Source organism: Drosophila tropicalis, unplaced genomic scaffold, assembly GCF_018151085.1.
Source record: "Drosophila tropicalis isolate 14030-0801.00 unplaced genomic scaffold, ASM1815108v1 contig_130, whole genome shotgun sequence".
Taxonomy (NCBI): domain Eukaryota; kingdom Metazoa; phylum Arthropoda; class Insecta; order Diptera; family Drosophilidae; genus Drosophila; species Drosophila tropicalis.
This window is the reverse complement of record NW_027172573.1, coordinates 323,624-341,055: the sequence shown is the minus strand read 5'-3', so window position 1 is coordinate 341,055 and position 17,432 is coordinate 323,624. Positions and strand designations below refer to the sequence as shown.

At 39.8% G+C, this 17,432-nt stretch overlaps 7 protein-coding genes across 8 annotated transcripts; 5 read left to right on the top strand and 2 right to left on the bottom strand.

Moving 5' to 3' along the window:
* The first annotated feature begins 3,104 nt into the window (after positions 1-3,104).
* Positions 3,105-7,665, top strand: LOC137581105 (uncharacterized). Its single transcript, XM_068295281.1, has 9 exons — positions 3,105-3,440; positions 3,504-3,890; positions 3,947-4,016; positions 4,078-4,631; positions 4,692-5,033; positions 5,898-6,083; positions 6,160-6,616; positions 6,673-7,205; positions 7,257-7,665. Exons 1-9 carry the CDS (start codon positions 3,275-3,277, stop codon positions 7,601-7,603), a joined length of 3,042 nt encoding a protein of 1,013 aa, XP_068151382.1. The 5' UTR covers positions 3,105-3,274; the 3' UTR covers positions 7,604-7,665.
* On the bottom strand, positions 7,652-8,543 carry LOC137581354 (uncharacterized). 2 transcript variants are annotated; one of them, XM_068295585.1, is made up of 2 exons: positions 8,434-8,543; positions 7,652-8,376 (listed from the first exon to the last, which is right to left on the bottom strand). In XM_068295585.1, the coding sequence occupies exons 1-2, from the start codon at positions 8,510-8,512 to the stop codon at positions 7,766-7,768; spliced, it is 690 nt and encodes a 229-aa protein (XP_068151686.1). In that variant the 5' UTR covers positions 8,513-8,543; the 3' UTR covers positions 7,652-7,765. The 2 variants fall into 2 exon arrangements, with proteins under 2 accessions (XP_068151686.1, XP_068151694.1); XM_068295593.1 differs by having other exon boundaries at positions 7,652-8,365; positions 8,434-8,514.
* Positions 8,544-8,636: 93 nt separating this feature from the next.
* On the top strand, positions 8,637-10,099 carry pn (exopolyphosphatase prune). The gene is made up of 2 exons (XM_068295811.1): positions 8,637-8,775; positions 8,841-10,099. The coding sequence occupies exons 1-2, from the start codon at positions 8,728-8,730 to the stop codon at positions 9,939-9,941; spliced, it is 1,149 nt and encodes a 382-aa protein (XP_068151912.1). The 5' UTR covers positions 8,637-8,727; the 3' UTR covers positions 9,942-10,099.
* On the bottom strand, positions 9,985-11,738 carry Nmd3 (60S ribosomal export protein NMD3). Its single transcript, XM_068295799.1, has one exon. The coding sequence runs from the start codon at positions 11,622-11,624 to the stop codon at positions 10,089-10,091; it is 1,536 nt and encodes a 511-aa protein (XP_068151900.1). The 5' UTR covers positions 11,625-11,738; the 3' UTR covers positions 9,985-10,088.
* A 315-nt stretch (positions 11,739-12,053) lies between these two features.
* Positions 12,054-12,440, top strand: LOC137581505 (uncharacterized). Its single transcript, XM_068295775.1, has one exon. It carries the CDS (start codon positions 12,151-12,153, stop codon positions 12,361-12,363), a length of 213 nt encoding a protein of 70 aa, XP_068151876.1. The 5' UTR covers positions 12,054-12,150; the 3' UTR covers positions 12,364-12,440.
* Positions 12,441-14,423: 1,983 nt separating this feature from the next.
* On the top strand, positions 14,424-15,152 carry LOC137581240 (keratin-associated protein 19-2). Its single transcript, XM_068295438.1, has 2 exons — positions 14,424-14,591; positions 14,671-15,152. The coding sequence occupies exons 1-2, from the start codon at positions 14,580-14,582 to the stop codon at positions 15,001-15,003; spliced, it is 345 nt and encodes a 114-aa protein (XP_068151539.1). The 5' UTR covers positions 14,424-14,579; the 3' UTR covers positions 15,004-15,152.
* Positions 15,153-15,198: 46 nt separating this feature from the next.
* LOC137581229 (cysteine proteinase 4) lies at positions 15,199-17,220 on the top strand. Its single transcript, XM_068295425.1, has 2 exons — positions 15,199-16,334; positions 16,822-17,220. The coding sequence occupies exon 1, from the start codon at positions 15,274-15,276 to the stop codon at positions 15,826-15,828; it is 555 nt and encodes a 184-aa protein (XP_068151526.1). The 5' UTR covers positions 15,199-15,273; the 3' UTR covers positions 15,829-16,334; positions 16,822-17,220.
* Positions 17,221-17,432: the final 212 nt, after the last annotated feature.

Here is a 17,432-nt window from a genome sequence, read left to right as displayed (position 1 = left end):
TGATAGGGCAAGATATGGCACAATGCTCGCAACGATTTGTTGTTTACAATCTTTATACTTCGGCGGGGGACGAAAGCAATATTCGGATCCAATATTAACGTGGTTAGTGTGTCGGCTAAAAGAGTGTGGCGAGGAGACAGGGCTGTCCCAGGCGTACGAATGTCTTCGTAAGGAGAACATTGCCCATTCAAAAATAAAAAACCCACACACAAAATACGTTCCCATAGCTTATCAAATTGAGAGATTAGCGGTGGCAACTAATACCTGGGTCTATATTTGTATAACCCGTCATATATGTATATGTATTTATATATGGAATACAATAATACATACATATACATAATATGTATACATATACATACATACATACTTAGATTGTTAACTACACTATGTGACATAAAGTGATACCCGAAAAGTATTTGTCTAGTTAATAACTATAATTTACTAACAATTAGACAAGACCTTTCGGTCAGCATGAAAATAATTTGTTAATACTCCTCATCTGAATTATAACAGCTTGGAATCTCAAAACAAAAAAACACAAATATATTTTCAAGATATTTCGAATCAAAGGAATGCTAGCTGGAATTGTTTTGGGTTAACACACACAAAACCAAAAACCAAATTAAAGTTCTTGAAATCGTATTGGTTGCAACTGTATGCAATGTATTCACACAATTTTTGACTAAAGTGCTCCATTTTTTGGTTAAAATCTGTACCCAAAATCAAACTTTCATCAAAAATTAGTTTAGGGAACAGAATCCATAAACTTTAAACAAAAGAAATTCATCTATATTCGATTTGTACCAATAAAATAAATTAGTTTAGTTTAGAAAATTTGAACTGGCTTCAAAATTTTAAGAGTTGATTGTAAAAAGATTTGATTCGCCTTAGTTGAATTCTGAAATATTGATTCTTACCTACTAACTGTATTCTAAGGCATTATATAGCTGTAATTTTAGTCATATGTTGTAGATCAAATATTTTCTTCCTGTTTGCATAGTTTATTGAGAATTCGTTTTTACCTGACTATAATTAATAAATTGTCTGACCAATTTACGGTTCTTAAGGTTAATACATTTTTATGACTTAGATCCAAAGGAAGATTTAGCGCCAGTTGGTTTAAGTGAGCCTCCAATCAAACAATTCTTGTGGAGACTTCGAGTCGGTATTCGAATATGACAAAATCTCCGTGATGGCCATTTGAACGAGTTGAAAACGATTCTGAAACAAAAACAGGTCTGGTTGTGCTAACTTTTTAATTAGAATATTATTATGTATTTGTAGTTCAGTTTCTGTTTCTTTTTAAACTTTTTATAATTTAAAATATCCAAAACTAATAAATAACTTTTCTCATCCATTTTGTTTTTAGCACATCGTCGAACACGTTAATCGAGAAGATCGCCGAAATACAGAAAGAAGTTTTTCTCTATTAGAAGATGTACTAACTCTCGAACTGAGTCTGCAATATGTGAAATGTTGTCGCACAGTGTAAATATGCTTTTTATATAGCTTTTGATGTAGGTCAGTGAATATTCGACCATACAATTATTAACTCTCTCTCTCCGGTTGATTAGTTATGTATGCTCTAGTAAATCGTTAAAGTACTTCGACTTTGCCAAAAAGTTTGCAATGAACCTTCTAACGATTTATTCAATATAGATTTTGGCTAAGATCAATATTCATTCAGACGTTTATATCACAAATAAAATAATTATAATCAGAAAATTAGATGAACTAATGAAATTTTAACGACATGGGCTTTTTTTTCATACCCTTGCAACCAGAGTATATTGATTTATGTCTGAAGTGTGCAACGCATTGCAAAAGTATATATATTTGAGATCAGCACGACGAGATGAGTTCATATAGGGAAATTCCTTCATCTGCTTCTATACACTGCAGGCTTTGCATATGTCGTATATAATCACTATATCATATATACATATAACTTCCATAGACAACAACTTTCAACAACTTTGCTATTGTCTAAGCGATTGTCATAAGATCGGTCAAGTATATTGATTAAGAATAGTTCAGCAGATCTTGCACGTCCATGAGAGGATCTAGTACTGTGGAATGGGCAATATTTGCTCCTTAAAGTATGCAATTGGTTCAAAAAGTATTCATTATTTATAACATTTTGTATGCTTAAAAAATTGTTCAGAAGCAGTGTTTGTTTGAGGATCAACAGTTTTTATAGCGAATCTCTTTAAAAGCATATTCTTACTTATGGCATTTAAGAAGATGTTATATAATCATAAGGATCAAGAATTATATAATGCAAAGTATAAACAAATCTATGAAAGCCAAAGCCGTTTAAAAATATATTTTAACCATTATTTCGAGAAGGACTAAAGATCCAAAGCTGATTAAAACAGGAGCAGTTGAATTTTATGATTTTCCTAATATTCCATGCAATTGAAAGGGGCAGAACCAATTGATGAGTAAATCTAGTAAATCTGGCTAAGAACCTTTAACATTCTTCAACAGAAACCTTTTCTTGTTTTAAAACAAAAGGAAAATAATGCAAGTCGGTCTAAATTAAGTTTTTAATTTTCCACTCTATTTGTGTTTATGGTAAGCAGCAATAAGCAAAATCATTGAAAAATCGTTCAGTAACTGGTCAAACTAGACTGGCTTCAGTTCTGTCGTGTCGTGCGGTCAAGGTGGAGGATGGAACAATTATGTACTTTCCTAGCTATAAATACACGTTATCTGAAAATACTAATTTAGTTAAGAGTGCCTTATTTACTATCTACATACACATACAAACATATGAATGTAGGTTAATACTTATTTCCCCCTTTTCTCAAGTGTCTGGAATGAACTTTGCTTAAGGTCTCTTTGTTGATATGAAACAAGAACTAAGTACATTTGCGATTGCTTAAATGCTTCGACTTGAGTGGAATATGTATTAACAGTTAGCTTAGCTAAGCTAAGAGAAGTCTCATCGATGTGTTTCACTCAGTAGCTATTTATAGGACTTGTCACAATAATCGAGATCAGTTTTCCAAGTTGATTGAGCTGCTCTCTCTCCATTCCCATTCCCATTCAGCTGCTTGGTCGGGGAGCAAGATCGAGGTCTTACCCTTGCACTGCTCTCGCATTAGACGATCATATATGTATATATGTATATACATATATAAAATACTTGTATTAGTATAGTTTAATAATCAGAGACCCCAGTTGCGTTGTGTCTGGCTTTATCTCAGTTCGTTTGTGTCGCTTTGCTGGAGTGGACGTAAACAAAACAAAAAGAAAGTAATAAGAAATGTTGTCGCTGGCTTTTTTCCTGGTGGTTAGCGCCATCGCCACCCTCTTCCTTTGGGACTACTTGACGCGGAAACGACGTAATGATATGCTCCATTATATGCCGGGTCCACCGGCTTTGCCTCTGCTCGGCAATGTCCTGATGTATCGCGGTCTGAAAGCTGAACGTAAGGAATATATTCACTGTGTACTTGGCATGTTTTGAACTCACTGTATTGTGCCCATTGTAGAGCTCATGGATTTCATCCAGAAGAATCGGGATCTCTATGGGACCATGTATCGTGTTTGGGTAATCAAGCAATTGGCTGTATTCTCAACGGATCCACGCGACATTGAGGTCATATTGAGCAGTCCACAGCATATTACCAAGAATAATCTATATGAGCTACTGCATTGCTGGCTCGGCACTGGCCTCTTGATGAGCACGGGCAAGAAATGGCATACTCGTCGCAAGATCATTACCCCCGCATTCCATTTCAAGATATTGGAGCAATTTGTGGAGATATTCGATCAGCAAAGTTCGATTTTGGTCGAACAGTTGAGGAATCATGCCGATGGCGAAACGCCGATCAATGTCTTTCCATTCATTTGTCTCGAGGCCCTGGACATAATAGCGGGTGAGTGAGAGAGATACGAGATTGCAAACTTGGCTAACATTTTTGGTTGCTCGCAGAAACGTCCATGGGTACCCGCATCAATGCCCAAATGAATCCTAACTTGCCCTATGTTCAAGCGGTGACTGAGTGAGTGTGATGAAAAATGTTTGATTATCCCTCCATCTAACTGTAGAGTCCATGCATTTAGTGTCACCAATATAATGATAACCCGATTTATAAACGCTTGGCAGCGCATCGAATGGTTATATCGTCTTGTCAAGCCGTCGATGGCCAAGAAACAAGATTTAGCCATCCAGACGTTGCACAAATTCACAGACGATATCATTCAAAAGCGTCGCCAGGCATTAATCAGTGGACCCGAACCCAAAACTCAGGAACCCAGTGCCGATGATGTGGGTCAGAAGCAGCGGATGGCCCTGCTGGACGTACTGCTCCAGGCCACCGTCAATGGGCAGCCATTGTCCAATGAGGATATTCGAGAAGAGGTCGATACATTTATGTTTGAGGGTCATGATACAACCACCAGCGCCATTTCATTTTGTCTCTTTGAGATTTCTCGAGACGCTAGGGTTCAACAATTGCTAATTGAAGAGATCCAGGATAAACTTTCGCCCGGCAAACCCACAACTCAACGAGATTTGGGTGAACTCAAGTATTTGGAGTGTGTAATCAAGGAATCACTACGCATGCATCCGCCAGTGCCAATGATAGGTCGTTGGTTCCACGAAGATGTGGAAATACGTGAGTTTGGTCTTCAATCGTTTCTCTCTCCTTACTCAATTTTGCTTATTGCTCGCTTAGGCGGTAAACGTATTCCAGCTGGCACCAATTTCACCGTTGGCATCTATTTCTTGCTACGCGATCCCTTATACTTTGATTCGCCCAATGAATTCCGGCCGGAGCGTTTTCTCAATGAGCAAACCACAAATCCCTATGCCTATATACCATTCTCGGCGGGTCCGCGTAACTGCATTGGTCAGAAGTTTGCCATTTTGGAGATGAAGAGCACCATAAGCAAACTCTTGCAGCATTACGAGCTGTTGCCACTGGGTCCAGATCCACTTCCCCTAATGAACATTGTGTTGCGCTCAGTGAATGGTGTACATTTGGGTCTGCGACCGAGAAAGACGGTGATGGAGGAAAACAAAGCCACTTAAAGCGACAGCAATAAATCGAAATGCTCTTTGTGTTTGAATGCCATTTTACACTTACACGGGTGCTAGTGATGTAGCCGAGATAACGGTGAATCAGCTGCTGTTTGTCATACTCAGCTGTTTCCATTACTCTCTATCCCTCTTTCACTCTCCCCCAGCCATTAATTGTTGGTTTGCGGTTGTGTCGAGAGTTCTAACAGTTTCCCCCCAGTGACATTTGATTAGGGCCAGGGTAAAGTTCTACATCTGGTCGGGAGCAGGCAGTAGGCAAATCGATATCAACAGCAAACAAAAGTTAATGCTATTTTCGAAATAGCAAATTCCGCTGATCGTTATATAAGTGGCCATACGAACAACAAAACACGCACTTATCAGTTTAATCAACAATATGTGCTATATTATAAATACATATATTTAGCCCGCATTGTTTAGTTTATGTACTACAACGATTAGTGAAAGCCAAAGCGACAGGTTAAAACAAAACAAAACAGAATCAATTCAAGATAGTAAATCCCAATGTGGGTAGGTAAGTCCAAAATACTCTGTAGAATGAAGTTTCAATTGTGGATTATGGTGAAATACTAGAAAAATAAAATATAGTTTAAGAAACTACATGGAATTCAATATTACATTATATTAGCGGAGTGAAGAAACAGAGAAGCGACTTGGTATCTATTAGTCTAGACTTTAGAGTAATTAAAAAAAGAGCTAGCAAATATCATTGAGACTCGATTTACATATATAGAATTCATAGTAAAATTAATTCTTAATTTGTTTCGAAACACTTTGAAACATCAATGTTCGATATTTAAGCAGAAGGTATTTCTATATTTTCCGTTTAAAATTCCAGATTAATCAAATTCCATTATGATAGCTTTATTGCTGTGTGGCCTCTGTGCCATTTGGTTAACTAGATTCCTGTTACGCTTGGTGAGGCTGGAGCAACGTCTTCAACGTGATTTAATTGGAAACGTGCCCTCCGTTTCGCGTGTTCCGCTGATAGGTTCCGCCTGGCAATTGCGTAACTTTCAGCCAAACAGTGAGTTTCCGCTTCCCGCAGGACATTTTCAATTTCTGACATTTCAGGAATTTTTTCCGTTCTTTCCGATATGAAGATCTTCATGAGAAGTTTACGGAGTATGTGAAGCGATTTGGTCCCTCATTTATGGCCACGGTTTTTGGCCACTTGATTGTAATAACTGCAAGTCGTAGCCACGTAGAGGCATTGCTGTTTAGTCAACATCATCTTAGGAAAGGTTCCATCTATGGAGCTTTACGCAAATGGTTGGGCAATGGCCTTCTCTTGAGCTGTGGACAAAATTGGCGGGCCATGCGCAAGATAATCACTCCGACCTTGCATTTTGCCATCTTGGAGCAGTTTGTGAACGTGTTCGATAGGCAGGCCTTGGTGATGGTGAACAAGCTGCGACCTCTGGCCAATGGCAGAGATGTGGTAAACATATATCCATACATGGGCTTGGCCGCTCTGGACATTATCACAGAGACAGCGATGGGAGTTCATATTAATGCCCAATTGGATGAGGAATCGGCGGTCGTGCAGGCAGTCAAGGAGTATGCCCCATTGTACAGTGCAGTATGAATAGTCATATTTTTTCTCTTCCGGCTAGTGTGACCAACATCCTGGCAACGCGATTTATGCGTCCGCACTTGCTCCCACCTTTAATGTTTCGTTTATGCTGGCCCAGTGGCTATCGGAGACAAAACTCCGGCGTCCAGTGTCTCCATAAGTTCACCAATAGCATCATCGAACAGCGCCGGCAACTGTTGCAGGAGAAGACCGTGAATGAGCCAAATGATCGCCGAAGTGTTTTGCTGGACACCCTCTTAAGGGCCACCATGTCGGGCGAATCCCTGACTGACGCTCAAATTCGCGATGAGGTCAACACATTTATATTTGAGGGTCATGACACGACCACCTCGGCTGCCTCCTTTTGCTTATACCTCATCTCGCGCCATGGGCACGTGCAACAGCTTCTCTTTGATGAAATCAAGTCATACTATGGTTCCGATGTGAAACGTCCAATTGTTTATGGGGATTTCCAAAATCTTCCTTATCTGAGTTGTGTGGTAAAAGAATCTTTGCGTCTATATCCACCCATTCCAGCGGTGTCTCGGTGCCTGGAACAAGATTTGCCAATCGGTGAGTATCAGTATTATTTTAAAGATTTATACTAAATTATCGCCTTACCAGATAATGGCTGTCGCATTCCGGCTAACACCAATGTGATTATCCTACTCTGGCAATTGTTACGCGACGAGAATATCTATCCAGATGCACTTAGCTTCCGCCCCGAGCGTCATTTGTACCAGTCTGAGAATACGTCTCCAGCTTCCTTTATATCCTATATACCATTTAGTGCTGGACCACGCAACTGCATTGGCCAGCGGTTCGCCTTGTTTGAGGTCAAAACAATCGTGATTCGTATGCTGAGGCATTTTGAGCTGCTGCCGCTGGGTGAGGATGTTAAGCCAACTATTAAAATTGTTCTTCGCTCGCGATCGGGAGTGAATTTTGCACTCAAACCAAGGACGTATTAATAAATTAAGTATTGTTTTTCCCCCTCAATTATAATATACGATCTCTGGTGCTTTCTACAGTAGATACTGCTTGTTTTATATTTCGATTCGGAACAATAAATACATTTGTACGAATATAGGTCACTCAACTAGCTATTTAAGTCAGTCTTTAAGCAATGAAAACTATTCTTTATCTGACTCGGCTCCCTCATTGGGCTCTTTTGCCAGACGTTTTTTGATCTTTTGACGCAACTCTTCATCTACAATTAGATGGCTTGGTCTTATATAGTTTTTATTGTTACAGCCTAGTATAGGGCAGCATACGGTAAAAGTATCTTTAATAACCGAATTAACCAATTTAACCGATTCGCTATCATAGATATGGCCGCAAATGCTATTTTTTACCGGATTACGTAGCAAACACTTCGACCAAGGATCGTATAAAGAGAAGATATCACCTTCAGTGTCCACCATCTCGATGTCATCGTTGTCTTGTACACCAGATTCTACAGATATTTCATTTATGTTCTCCAGCATCTTCTTTGCCTGTTTATATTCGACCATGTTCCTGACATTGCTCCGTTTTTTTGCCACTTCTGTGCGTAATTCAGACAATATTTTTTCGAATTCTTCAACGGTTGCACACGAATTTCTCACCGAATGGAAAGCCGAGCTTCTGTCTTTATTGGTAACCTTTAGTTCTAAAAGTTCGGCTATATGGTTTAAGCGAGTTTTTACGCTCTCAGTTAGCAATTTATTTACTTCAGGGTCCTCATCTGTCGCCTGAAACATTTCTAAAAATTTACACTTTGTTTAAACAAAATCGCACAAACTTAATATCGCATATTTACCATCGTAAACTTCTCTAAAAAACTCTGCATTTTCTGTTATCGTGTGCCTAAGCTTATCAGTCCGTATTTCATGGTTCATGATGGAAACTATTTCGCTTTTAGTCAACAAAACTCACAAATATATGGCAGCGCCAAAAATTTTTCAGGGCTGCAAGGCTACGTTATTAAAAGATAGTGATGGGCAAATATTGTCACACACAAATCGCTCATCTCTAATAAATGGCTGTTTGATTTTTTATTTTTTTTATTTTACCCTATCTAACAAATTTCAAAGGCTTCGGTGTATATAGGAAAATGGGGTTTCTTCGATTCGTTCAGCAAACGCGGTCAACACTTGGTCGAGTAAGTAGGGCATGTTAGATTCTATGATTGCAGGACATTCAAACTTTTCCAATCTTCAAAATTAGTATCTGAGTAGTCCAGCTCCTACTGTGGAAAGGACGTTGAATCTCGTTTTGGGCAACGAATCGTGCGATCTTGATTCGGCTATCTCGGCCTTGACTCTAGCGTTTATCTATAGCCAGCGCCAGCAGCAGAATGACTACGTTCCCGTTTTGAATATACCTAGGCTGGAGTATCCCCTCAAGACAGAGGTTGGCTACATGCTTGATAAATGTGGTATTAATCAGTCCATGTTAGTTTTTCGCGATGATTTGCCTGAGCAACTCGATGAACGGGTCAAAGTTATTCTAGTTGATCATCATATAAGTGAGCTAGCATCCCTTGTAAAGGAGATATATGACCATCGACCACTGGACAAAGAGAATCCGGCGTTAAAACTGTTACCGAAAGATGCAATCGTTCACTTGGAGCCAGAACTAGGATCTTGTGCCACACTCATAGGAGAATGTTATCTGGCAGAAGACCAGCCTCAGTCCGCGGATGTCTCTCGTTTGCTGCATGCCACTATTGTCCTAGACACAATTAATTTTTCCCCAGCAGCTAAACGTTTCTCCCACAGGGACTTGGTTATGGTAGAAAAACTGGAGCAAAAATTAAATCAACAAATTGATCGTCAGATACTTTTTGACGAGCTTAGAGCTGCTCGAGCGGATGTTAGTCAACTTAGCTTAGTTCAGGTTCTGCGTAAGGATATGAAAATCATTCACACTGAACGGCAACAGGTGCCCATGGCTGGCTTACCTTTACTTGCAAGGGATTTTGTGGCTCAAAATGGGGCTGAGGAGGCAGTGCGTGAATTCGGCCGTGGCTCCGATCTCGTGTGTATTTTAGGCATGTATGTGTCACCAGATGATGGTGAGGTGCAGCGCGATATGGCCCTCATTTCGTTGACACCGGAAACTCAGCTTATCAAAACGCTGCAACAGACTCTAGTGGAACACGAAAAACCAAAACTAGATTTGTTTCCGTATGAGAACGATATAAAGTTTATGAATGGATGTTTCCTTAGCCAAGGGAATGTTCAGGCCACCCGCAAGCATATCCTGCCTGTCGTCCGGCAAGTTCTGCTGGACTGGGAGGAGCGATTGGGGACTTGCAACTGTTAGATTGTTATACAAATTATTGAGAAAGACATTCATTATGAATATATCCGTTGCCAATAGTTAGCATTGGCATTAACAATTAAAAATTGTCTTTTTTATTTTTCTCATTACTGTACATCTAAAAAAAAATAAGAGAAAAATAAATAAAACTTATAGCTGTGGTTCCTCTTCCTCCTGTCCATCACCCATTTCATCGTCCGCACACTCTAATGTGAGGTCTTCCAGCATCTCAGCTAAATTAATCTGTGGCAAATCATCTATGGCTTCAGGAACGGTTTTGTTACTGTCTCTGTAGATATTGACCTGTCCTCGCAGATCCTCATGTTCTTCCAGATCATCGAGGAACTCATTATAATCATATTTGCTACGCTCATCAGTGGCTTCCGCCGCCAAATGCTTGATCTTCCACACACGCTGGCTAAGACGTGATTGTCTGTCATAATGTTTTCGGACTAGAATCACATCCGGAATTGTATCAGATGAAAGCTTTTCAAACTCCGGATCATTAATATTGGCCTCGCCTGTATTGTAGCCCATCACAGAGTCGCCAACTTTCAGCAGATGTCCCAGATGGGAGCGCGTATGTATGGTATTCTCGGTGAGACCCAATTCGGAGGCACGGACAACCCAAATATCGCAGAGAGCATGTTTAAATGACACTTGACCTTGGCCCGGATACGATTTGCGATCTTTTTCCATGATCACATCAATGTCCATAACAATATACTCCACCAGCTGCTTTGGATTGCAGATGGCCTCGAAAGGAGAGCGAAAATATACCTGAGATGTGATTTCTGCTATTTGGGCGGTGAGTGGATCAATTAAATGGATGCTGCTCGAGACCCGATTGACTAAGCACAAAGGCGATAGATTTCCCAATTGATGACGAAGTTTTTTAGTCAAACAAACGGCGCTGTCCTTGGATATGGGAGCTATTTCCACAGACCATGAGTACTTATAGTTATAGTTGTTGCTGTGTATATCATGGGAAATGAGACGCTTTGATGTGGTTACTCTGGCCGGAACCATGGTTTGAAGGAAGTCCACCATACGGCGAGCATGATTCTCATTGGCATAGTAAAAGTCGAGACCGCCATGCTCTGGCTTAATGCCTAGTGTATTCTCATGGGCTTTGTGCTTCAGGATTAGCTGTTCCAAGTAGTAAAAGGTCTTTTTGTTTTCTGCACGCTGACGTACTTGCACTAGACACCGCCAGAAATCCTTAGCTTCAGTGCGATGACAATCATTGCACATTTGATTTTGCACTGTGAACTCCACCACAAAGACCTGTTGCAGCACTGTGCCTCCAGAAATTTGGCCATGTACGGTTAGCTTAACCTTGATTCGCTTGGAATGCTGCTCTGTCCAGATAAAGCCGGCATCCACTAGTTTCACATCTTTAAGCCCTTTCAGTTTTTTTAGGCAAATGGCCAGCAGCTCGCGAGACTCGAGCGAGGCCTGTATCCATTCGGTGGGCGGCTGTAGGTAGCGCTCACAGTTGCGACAGAAGTGGAGGACCGCCTGTTTGGGTATGTTCTCTGTGATATCCACATGGTTGCGCAGACAGGTCACGCACATATTGGCCGGATTCGGTTGGATAGCCACACCGCATTCGCAACAAAGAACTATTGCAGTGCTGGCGGCAGCAGCTGTGGCGCCCAGAGGCGCATAGTCGGCGTGCTCCATTAAGGCGTTTTTGATCTTTATAAATAAATATGTACGTATTCAACTATTTCACAAGACGCAATTTCAATGATGGTAAACACGTGCAGTGAGTGGTTTAATCAGTGATGATAAAAATGGAGCTATCGAGAATGCCTGACGTATCTAGCAGTGCTGTTAATTTAGCAATTTTTCAAGCCAAACGAGTTTAATGCGAAGTATTGAGATTTCAAAAATTTTAATATAAAAACTAAAAATCACAGGATTTTTCCATTCAATTGAAATGGTAATAACATTAAAACTCAGTTAAATTTCAATGAATAAACAAAATCTATCATCCTGTATTTCTTGTCTTTTATTGACAATAGCGTTTTTTTGGGTAAAACAGCCAAAAGAAAGTGTGTACATTACTTAAATAGTAATGTTTCGTACTTTCTATCGAGTATATGCTCATCTCTAATAGCTGAACTGTCAAATTGGTTGGGCAACAACAATTGATATATCTAAATTTCCTTTTTTTCTCAGAGTCGATTAAAATAAGTAAAAGAAAATGCAAAAGAAACCTTTGAATGCTAACTCGCTACTGGACAAATTGCATCGTGGAGCTGTATACGCTTGCATTGGTGTCACTCTGTATGGAACTTATATACTAGGAATGCGGTATTACCATTATTACACCGTGATAAGACCGGAAAAGCAGCAGGCGGAACTAAAGCTACTCGACGAGGGTGCCCACGATAAGGCCAAGGAGCTAAAGTACTAAGGATTTACTCAGTTCCCTTTTTTGTGTAATGTTTGTTAAGAGTATAAATAAATAGTTAGTTGCAAAATGCTAAATAAGTGTTGTTGTTGTGTAATAAGCAAATCAAAACAGCTGATTGAGCCGACATAACAAAGTCAGAGTGGTTGTGAGCGAGACAGCTGAGTGAAAGAGTGAGAAGCTGGAGGCGGGAATATTTTGAAATTTGAGATCCTTCAGGGTGATGGCCTTGTAACTTTACCATTCAAATTATTGACCATTAATCAATTTCAGCGGCAACCCAACGACAATAGCAAATCAATCAATGGAAACGGGGAAAAAAGGTTACCAAGAATTTGTAATTGTGTATTTGCAATCTCAGATCCAAGATGTTGTCATCGTCGTCATCGTCATCTTTGATCGGCATCGTGACTGGGTCCCGGTTCAAGGGGAGTTCGGGGGTTGTTGGAACTGCTGCTGGGACTAGGTGGCTTCCGCTTGCTCAACGATACCCAGCTGTCGCGTGCATTAACCTCATCGACGTTGGACTCCATCTGCATTAACATTAATATTTAATGGACTACAACAATGGCAATAACAATGGCGTTACCACCCACTTTTGGGCCCATTCAACAACGATGTTGCCTCACTCAGAGCTTAGAGCCATGTCTGCGACTCCGACTTGAGTCTGCCGCCTGGTCCCGTCAACTATGCTAATCAACATAACAAAAACAAAACAAAAATTTAATGTAATCATTTTTGCCACTGCCATTTGGTCAAGGTCGCTTCTTATTGTGGATGCGATGGCTTCAATATCCTGTACTTTAAAAATAAAAGTCAATGGGGAATTTGAATATCTTTTTTAACAAGTCCTGGTGCCTCCTGTTGTGCACTGAAATGTTTTTGATTTGTAGAATATATACATACATACAGAATATATACATATGTACATACATATGTATTTAAAAAATTATTAGAATTAATGTATACATTATTGAATAGCCATAGAAATAAAGCTAATCAATGCAATATTTCCTTTAATTAGCTTTTAAAAAGTTTTTATTATTGTTGGTTTTGCTTTTGGTCCAATATACCCTTAAATTCTAGAGCATAACGAAAAATCGTGCAGTTTTTCTTGATATTATTTTGATAAACATGCTGGCAGCTTAATTAAAAATGCCAAAATGCGCTAAATATCCAATTGTTTCTTGGCCCAATGAATTGCTGATCTTTTCCCACGAAATGCCAATATATGTATGTGTATTATGTTATGAATGTTGTATATGCATACATACATATGTATATACATATATGATTATTAGCTAATGTGCAGGACAGACTGTAATCGTATATCCCATAGATGGCATCTCATATCAACAGGTGAAAGTGTTATATGAAACTGTTACTTTGAGTGATTGTGGAACGCATGAGGGCAGTTGTGGATTGCATTGTACATTTGAAACCGAAAAAGGGTGAAACAAAAAAAAAAAAAAAAAAAACAATTTTAATTTCATTTCGAACTAATGGGAAAGAATCAGAAGCTACTGGGACAACAGAAAGAAGAAGGAACAGAATTAGAAAAACAAATCGTTAGTTGCAACGCCCACACGGCGGATGGATGACCTTTTTGCCTTGCCAACTGCTGAAGCTGTTGCCCTCTTGCTCCAACATAAACAATATTCGATTTCACACAGGGACAGATCTAATGGTGTAAGTGAAACTTATAGATAATATTTATATATGTATGTATATTCACAACTGACTTATAAAGTTATAACATTGGAATAGGGTTATTAATATACATATGTATGTATATCTTTGCCATTGGTCAGTTTTGATCTTATGATAAATGTATTTAATTAAGTTTCTAACAATAAAGAATTTCGTTTCTTCCTACCAGATTTTTGAAATACTTTGCAGATAGATATTTGGGGTTCTACAATATACATATTTAGGTGGTTTATTCAATATGTAGGTTGCAGTTTACAATTTTCAAAGAGCGGCCCTGTATCAGCTTAGTCTGGCCCTGGAATTGCAGTCATCAAGTCGTCATGCATTCAATATCTATTGTTGCTGTTGTTGCTTTGCATAATTGCAAACTGTAGCAAGCCAAGTCCATGTCGAAGTCGTCGTCCGACTGACTATAAAAACTCAGCTCCCGCATAGAGAAGACAACAAATCAAGTTTGTCTCTTAACAGTGCTGAGTTAAAGAAAAGTACCGTAGCTCAATATCCTCATTATGAAGTGTCTGGTAAGAGAAGGAGCAGCTGCCAAAGAAGGATAACAACAATTATGTTATGAGGGATTTTTTGTGTTTTTTTTTTTTGCAGTGCGTTTTCGTTATTGTGGCCATTTGCTTGTTCCACATTTGTTTGGCTGCCGTTGGTGAGCCATCGCCGGCTGAGGATCAATCACAATCTCTGTCCTCTGGTGGAGTTATTGCTGATGAAAAGAAGACCGAGAAACGTGGAATTTACGGATTCGGCTATGGTCATCATCATGGAGGTTATGGCTATGGCGGCTATGGTCATGGAGGCTATGGCGATTTCGGTTATGGAAGTCCCTATTATGGCGGTTATGGCTATGTGGCCCATGCCTCACCCTACTATGGTCACCACGGTTACTATCCGTATCATCATCACGGTCATTATGGCTTCTATTAAAATTAGATCAGCCACATCTGTCAACCATTAACATATATACATATTCATTGCCACAATCATGCATATACAAATATTTTTTTTTAAATAAATGTCCCTTCAATAGCTTAAAGTTTGTCCAATTGATAACAGCTATTTGGAGTTTGCCGATATCTCGATAATTCGATAACTATCAGAAGAAGGGCAAGGTTTAAATTTTTTATTGAACTGGCAGCATCGCAAAAAAACAGTTAGACTGAAAGTCAAAAAGAAATTCGTCAAAAAAGTCAAAAAATGTTAAAACGAGATTTGCAATGTATAACGCTTAAACTGGCCGATCTGGAGGAATATGAAGCTGTTCGGCGTCGTAATAAGGCCAAGGCAGCAGAGGCAGCCAACGCTTCCGGCGCTGCTTCTACCTCAACAGGTGCCAAGCCAAAAGTCCGGGGGTTTCCGTTCACTGGCAATAGTGAAACTGGTGGAGCGTCGACATCTTCAACAACCGCTGGTACACCTTCGTCGACAACAGAGACCGAGACTTCGGCTATTCCCGTGACTCAAGAGGATCTGCAACAACGTCTCGCTAGACAAGGCGCCACCGGCGTTGGCGCCATTGGATCCGGCTCCCAATCAGGCTCACGTTCTGGCACAGGATCTGGTTCCGGGTCTGGCTATACAGATACCGATTTCAGTGTGGCAGCTGTGGCTGATGACAATGACACGATCGATGAACTAAGTGATGACAATTGGGTTGATGCTGACCAGGAGGATCAAGAGCTTGATCTAGAAACTCAGACGAATCCAGACTTTGATGAAGAGGAGGGCGCCGTTGGCGGATCAGAGGCCTGAGAAAAAGTTGTCGTTTTCCTCCTATTTTTTTTTTTTTTTTTTTTTCAGAAAATTCAAGAAATCAAAATTCAAAATTTCGTTTGGGGGTTTTGATCAACAACAACAAAATGTCCAGCAGGAAGCATTCAAGTGGTCCTCATGAATTGCAATTGGTCTTCAAGTATGATCCAAAGATGAACCTTCTTAATGATAGTCAGACATATGTAGGTCCAGTGTCCAAAATGGGATGGAATCGATCATCACAATCGTCAGCACCAAGTAAATCTCAAAGTCGAACTGGCGTATTACGGGCCACCGATGGCAGCTTGATTCAAATAGATGACTATAAACATTTCAAGCGTTTGATTTCGACCAGCTGCCAGGAGCAATTCAAAAATCCAGGGCCATCTCAAAGTGCTTGTTCCATAGAATCACGCTTGTCACTGGCACAGATTAGTTTGCTGGATCTTCAGCCTAAAAGTCAACCAAAACTCGCGGCTGTTAGGGAGTTTCAACGTTTCATAAAGGTGAGGTTAGACCATCGCTGGTAAATCCTAAGTGACCCTAGGTGCCACTTAAAAGCCTTCATCAAAATAAAATGGATGTTCAATTGTGTTTGACCACACGTCCCATTTTGACGAATGAGTTAACTAACGTACTTTTTCATTAAAAATTGAATAAGTTAATTTAATTTAGTTCTTGTTCATTTCTGCACTGATACTTGTCCTTGATCAGTTCCTATGCTCCTGTATAAAGGATATTCTAACGGAAGACACAACGATTAATTCATCCAAATTCAATTATAAAGTACAGAAATCGAATAAGAACTTGGTTTTTAAAAAATCATTGCTACCTTTAGAACCATGTTTGACGTAATAGATAAAATGAACAAGGGATTCGGTGAACAAGTGAGCACTAAAGAGAGTTGTTCAATTTTGTTCATTCACTCACAAGCGACCCAGCTTAACTGTATACAAAAGATAATCTAATAAAGTTTCATTCATATTATTCTAGGCTCGAATTCCAAGGACCTGAGGGGAAAAAATTGTGCAGCGGTAAAACTTTCAAAGCTTTGGGAAAAGCTTCCCTCATTGCATTTCGGAAGAACAAGAAGGAAGATAAAAGCTTTGCTCAATCAATCCTCAGGTGGCCGTTGCGCCAATGCGGCGCTGACAGTCGCTGTGTGCGCGCCTGCCTCCTGTTTTATTTTTTTTTTTAAGTTTTTTGGTTTTCCACTATTCGAAACCGGAAACAAACACGAGAGAACGAAATCCAGCCGGCCTCCACGTGTAGAGTGCGTGCGTGACGCTGTGATGAGCGGGGCTAATTGTCAACATTGTCAGACAGTTTGTTGTTGTTGGTTGTCAACATTATAAGAACAATAAATTAGTACAAATTAAAAATACTATTAAATATGTATTAGCGTAATTCGGCACTCGGTCGCTTTTTGTGTGGCGCCCGTGACCTCTAGTTTGGCTGACTCGATGATCAACTCATTGCACATTGGGTCAGATCTGCAAGAAACACTTGACGTTAATCTCCGAGGATATCGAAATGTGTTGACTTCGAGCTAGGAATTGAGAGATTCTATTTCGAACTAAATAAGTATTTAAACAAGACACAAA

What these genes read in the sequence shown, in the direction of transcription:
- LOC137581105 (XM_068295281.1), top strand. Translation starts at nt 3,275, where the DNA reads ATGTTGTCGCTGGCTTTTTTCCTGGTGGTTAGCGCCATCGCCACCCTC. An exon ending in CCACGAAGATGTGGAAATAC is followed by an intron (nt 4,632 to 4,691) that starts GTGAGTTTGGTC and finishes TTGCTCGCTTAG; the next exon opens with GCGGTAAACGTATTCCAGCT. An exon ending in GCGTAACTTTCAGCCAAACA is followed by an intron (nt 6,084 to 6,159) that starts GTGAGTTTCCGC and finishes TCCGATATGAAG; the next exon opens with ATCTTCATGAGAAGTTTACG.
- Nmd3 (XM_068295799.1), bottom strand. Translation starts at nt 11,624, where the DNA reads ATGGAGCACGCCGACTATGCGCCTCTGGGCGCCACAGCTGCTGCCGCC.
- LOC137581505 (XM_068295775.1), top strand. Translation starts at nt 12,151, where the DNA reads ATGCAAAAGAAACCTTTGAATGCTAACTCGCTACTGGACAAATTGCAT.
- LOC137581354 (XM_068295585.1), bottom strand. Translation starts at nt 8,512, where the DNA reads ATGAACCATGAAATACGGACTGATAAGCTTAGGCACACGATAACAGAA. An exon ending in TTTTAGAGAAGTTTACGATG is followed by an intron (nt 8,377 to 8,433) that starts GTAAATATGCGA and finishes GTAAATTTTTAG; the next exon opens with AAATGTTTCAGGCGACAGAT.
- pn (XM_068295811.1), top strand. Translation starts at nt 8,728, where the DNA reads ATGGGGTTTCTTCGATTCGTTCAGCAAACGCGGTCAACACTTGGTCGA. An exon ending in CGCGGTCAACACTTGGTCGA is followed by an intron (nt 8,776 to 8,840) that starts GTAAGTAGGGCA and finishes CTTCAAAATTAG; the next exon opens with TATCTGAGTAGTCCAGCTCC.
- LOC137581229 (XM_068295425.1), top strand. Translation starts at nt 15,274, where the DNA reads ATGTTAAAACGAGATTTGCAATGTATAACGCTTAAACTGGCCGATCTG.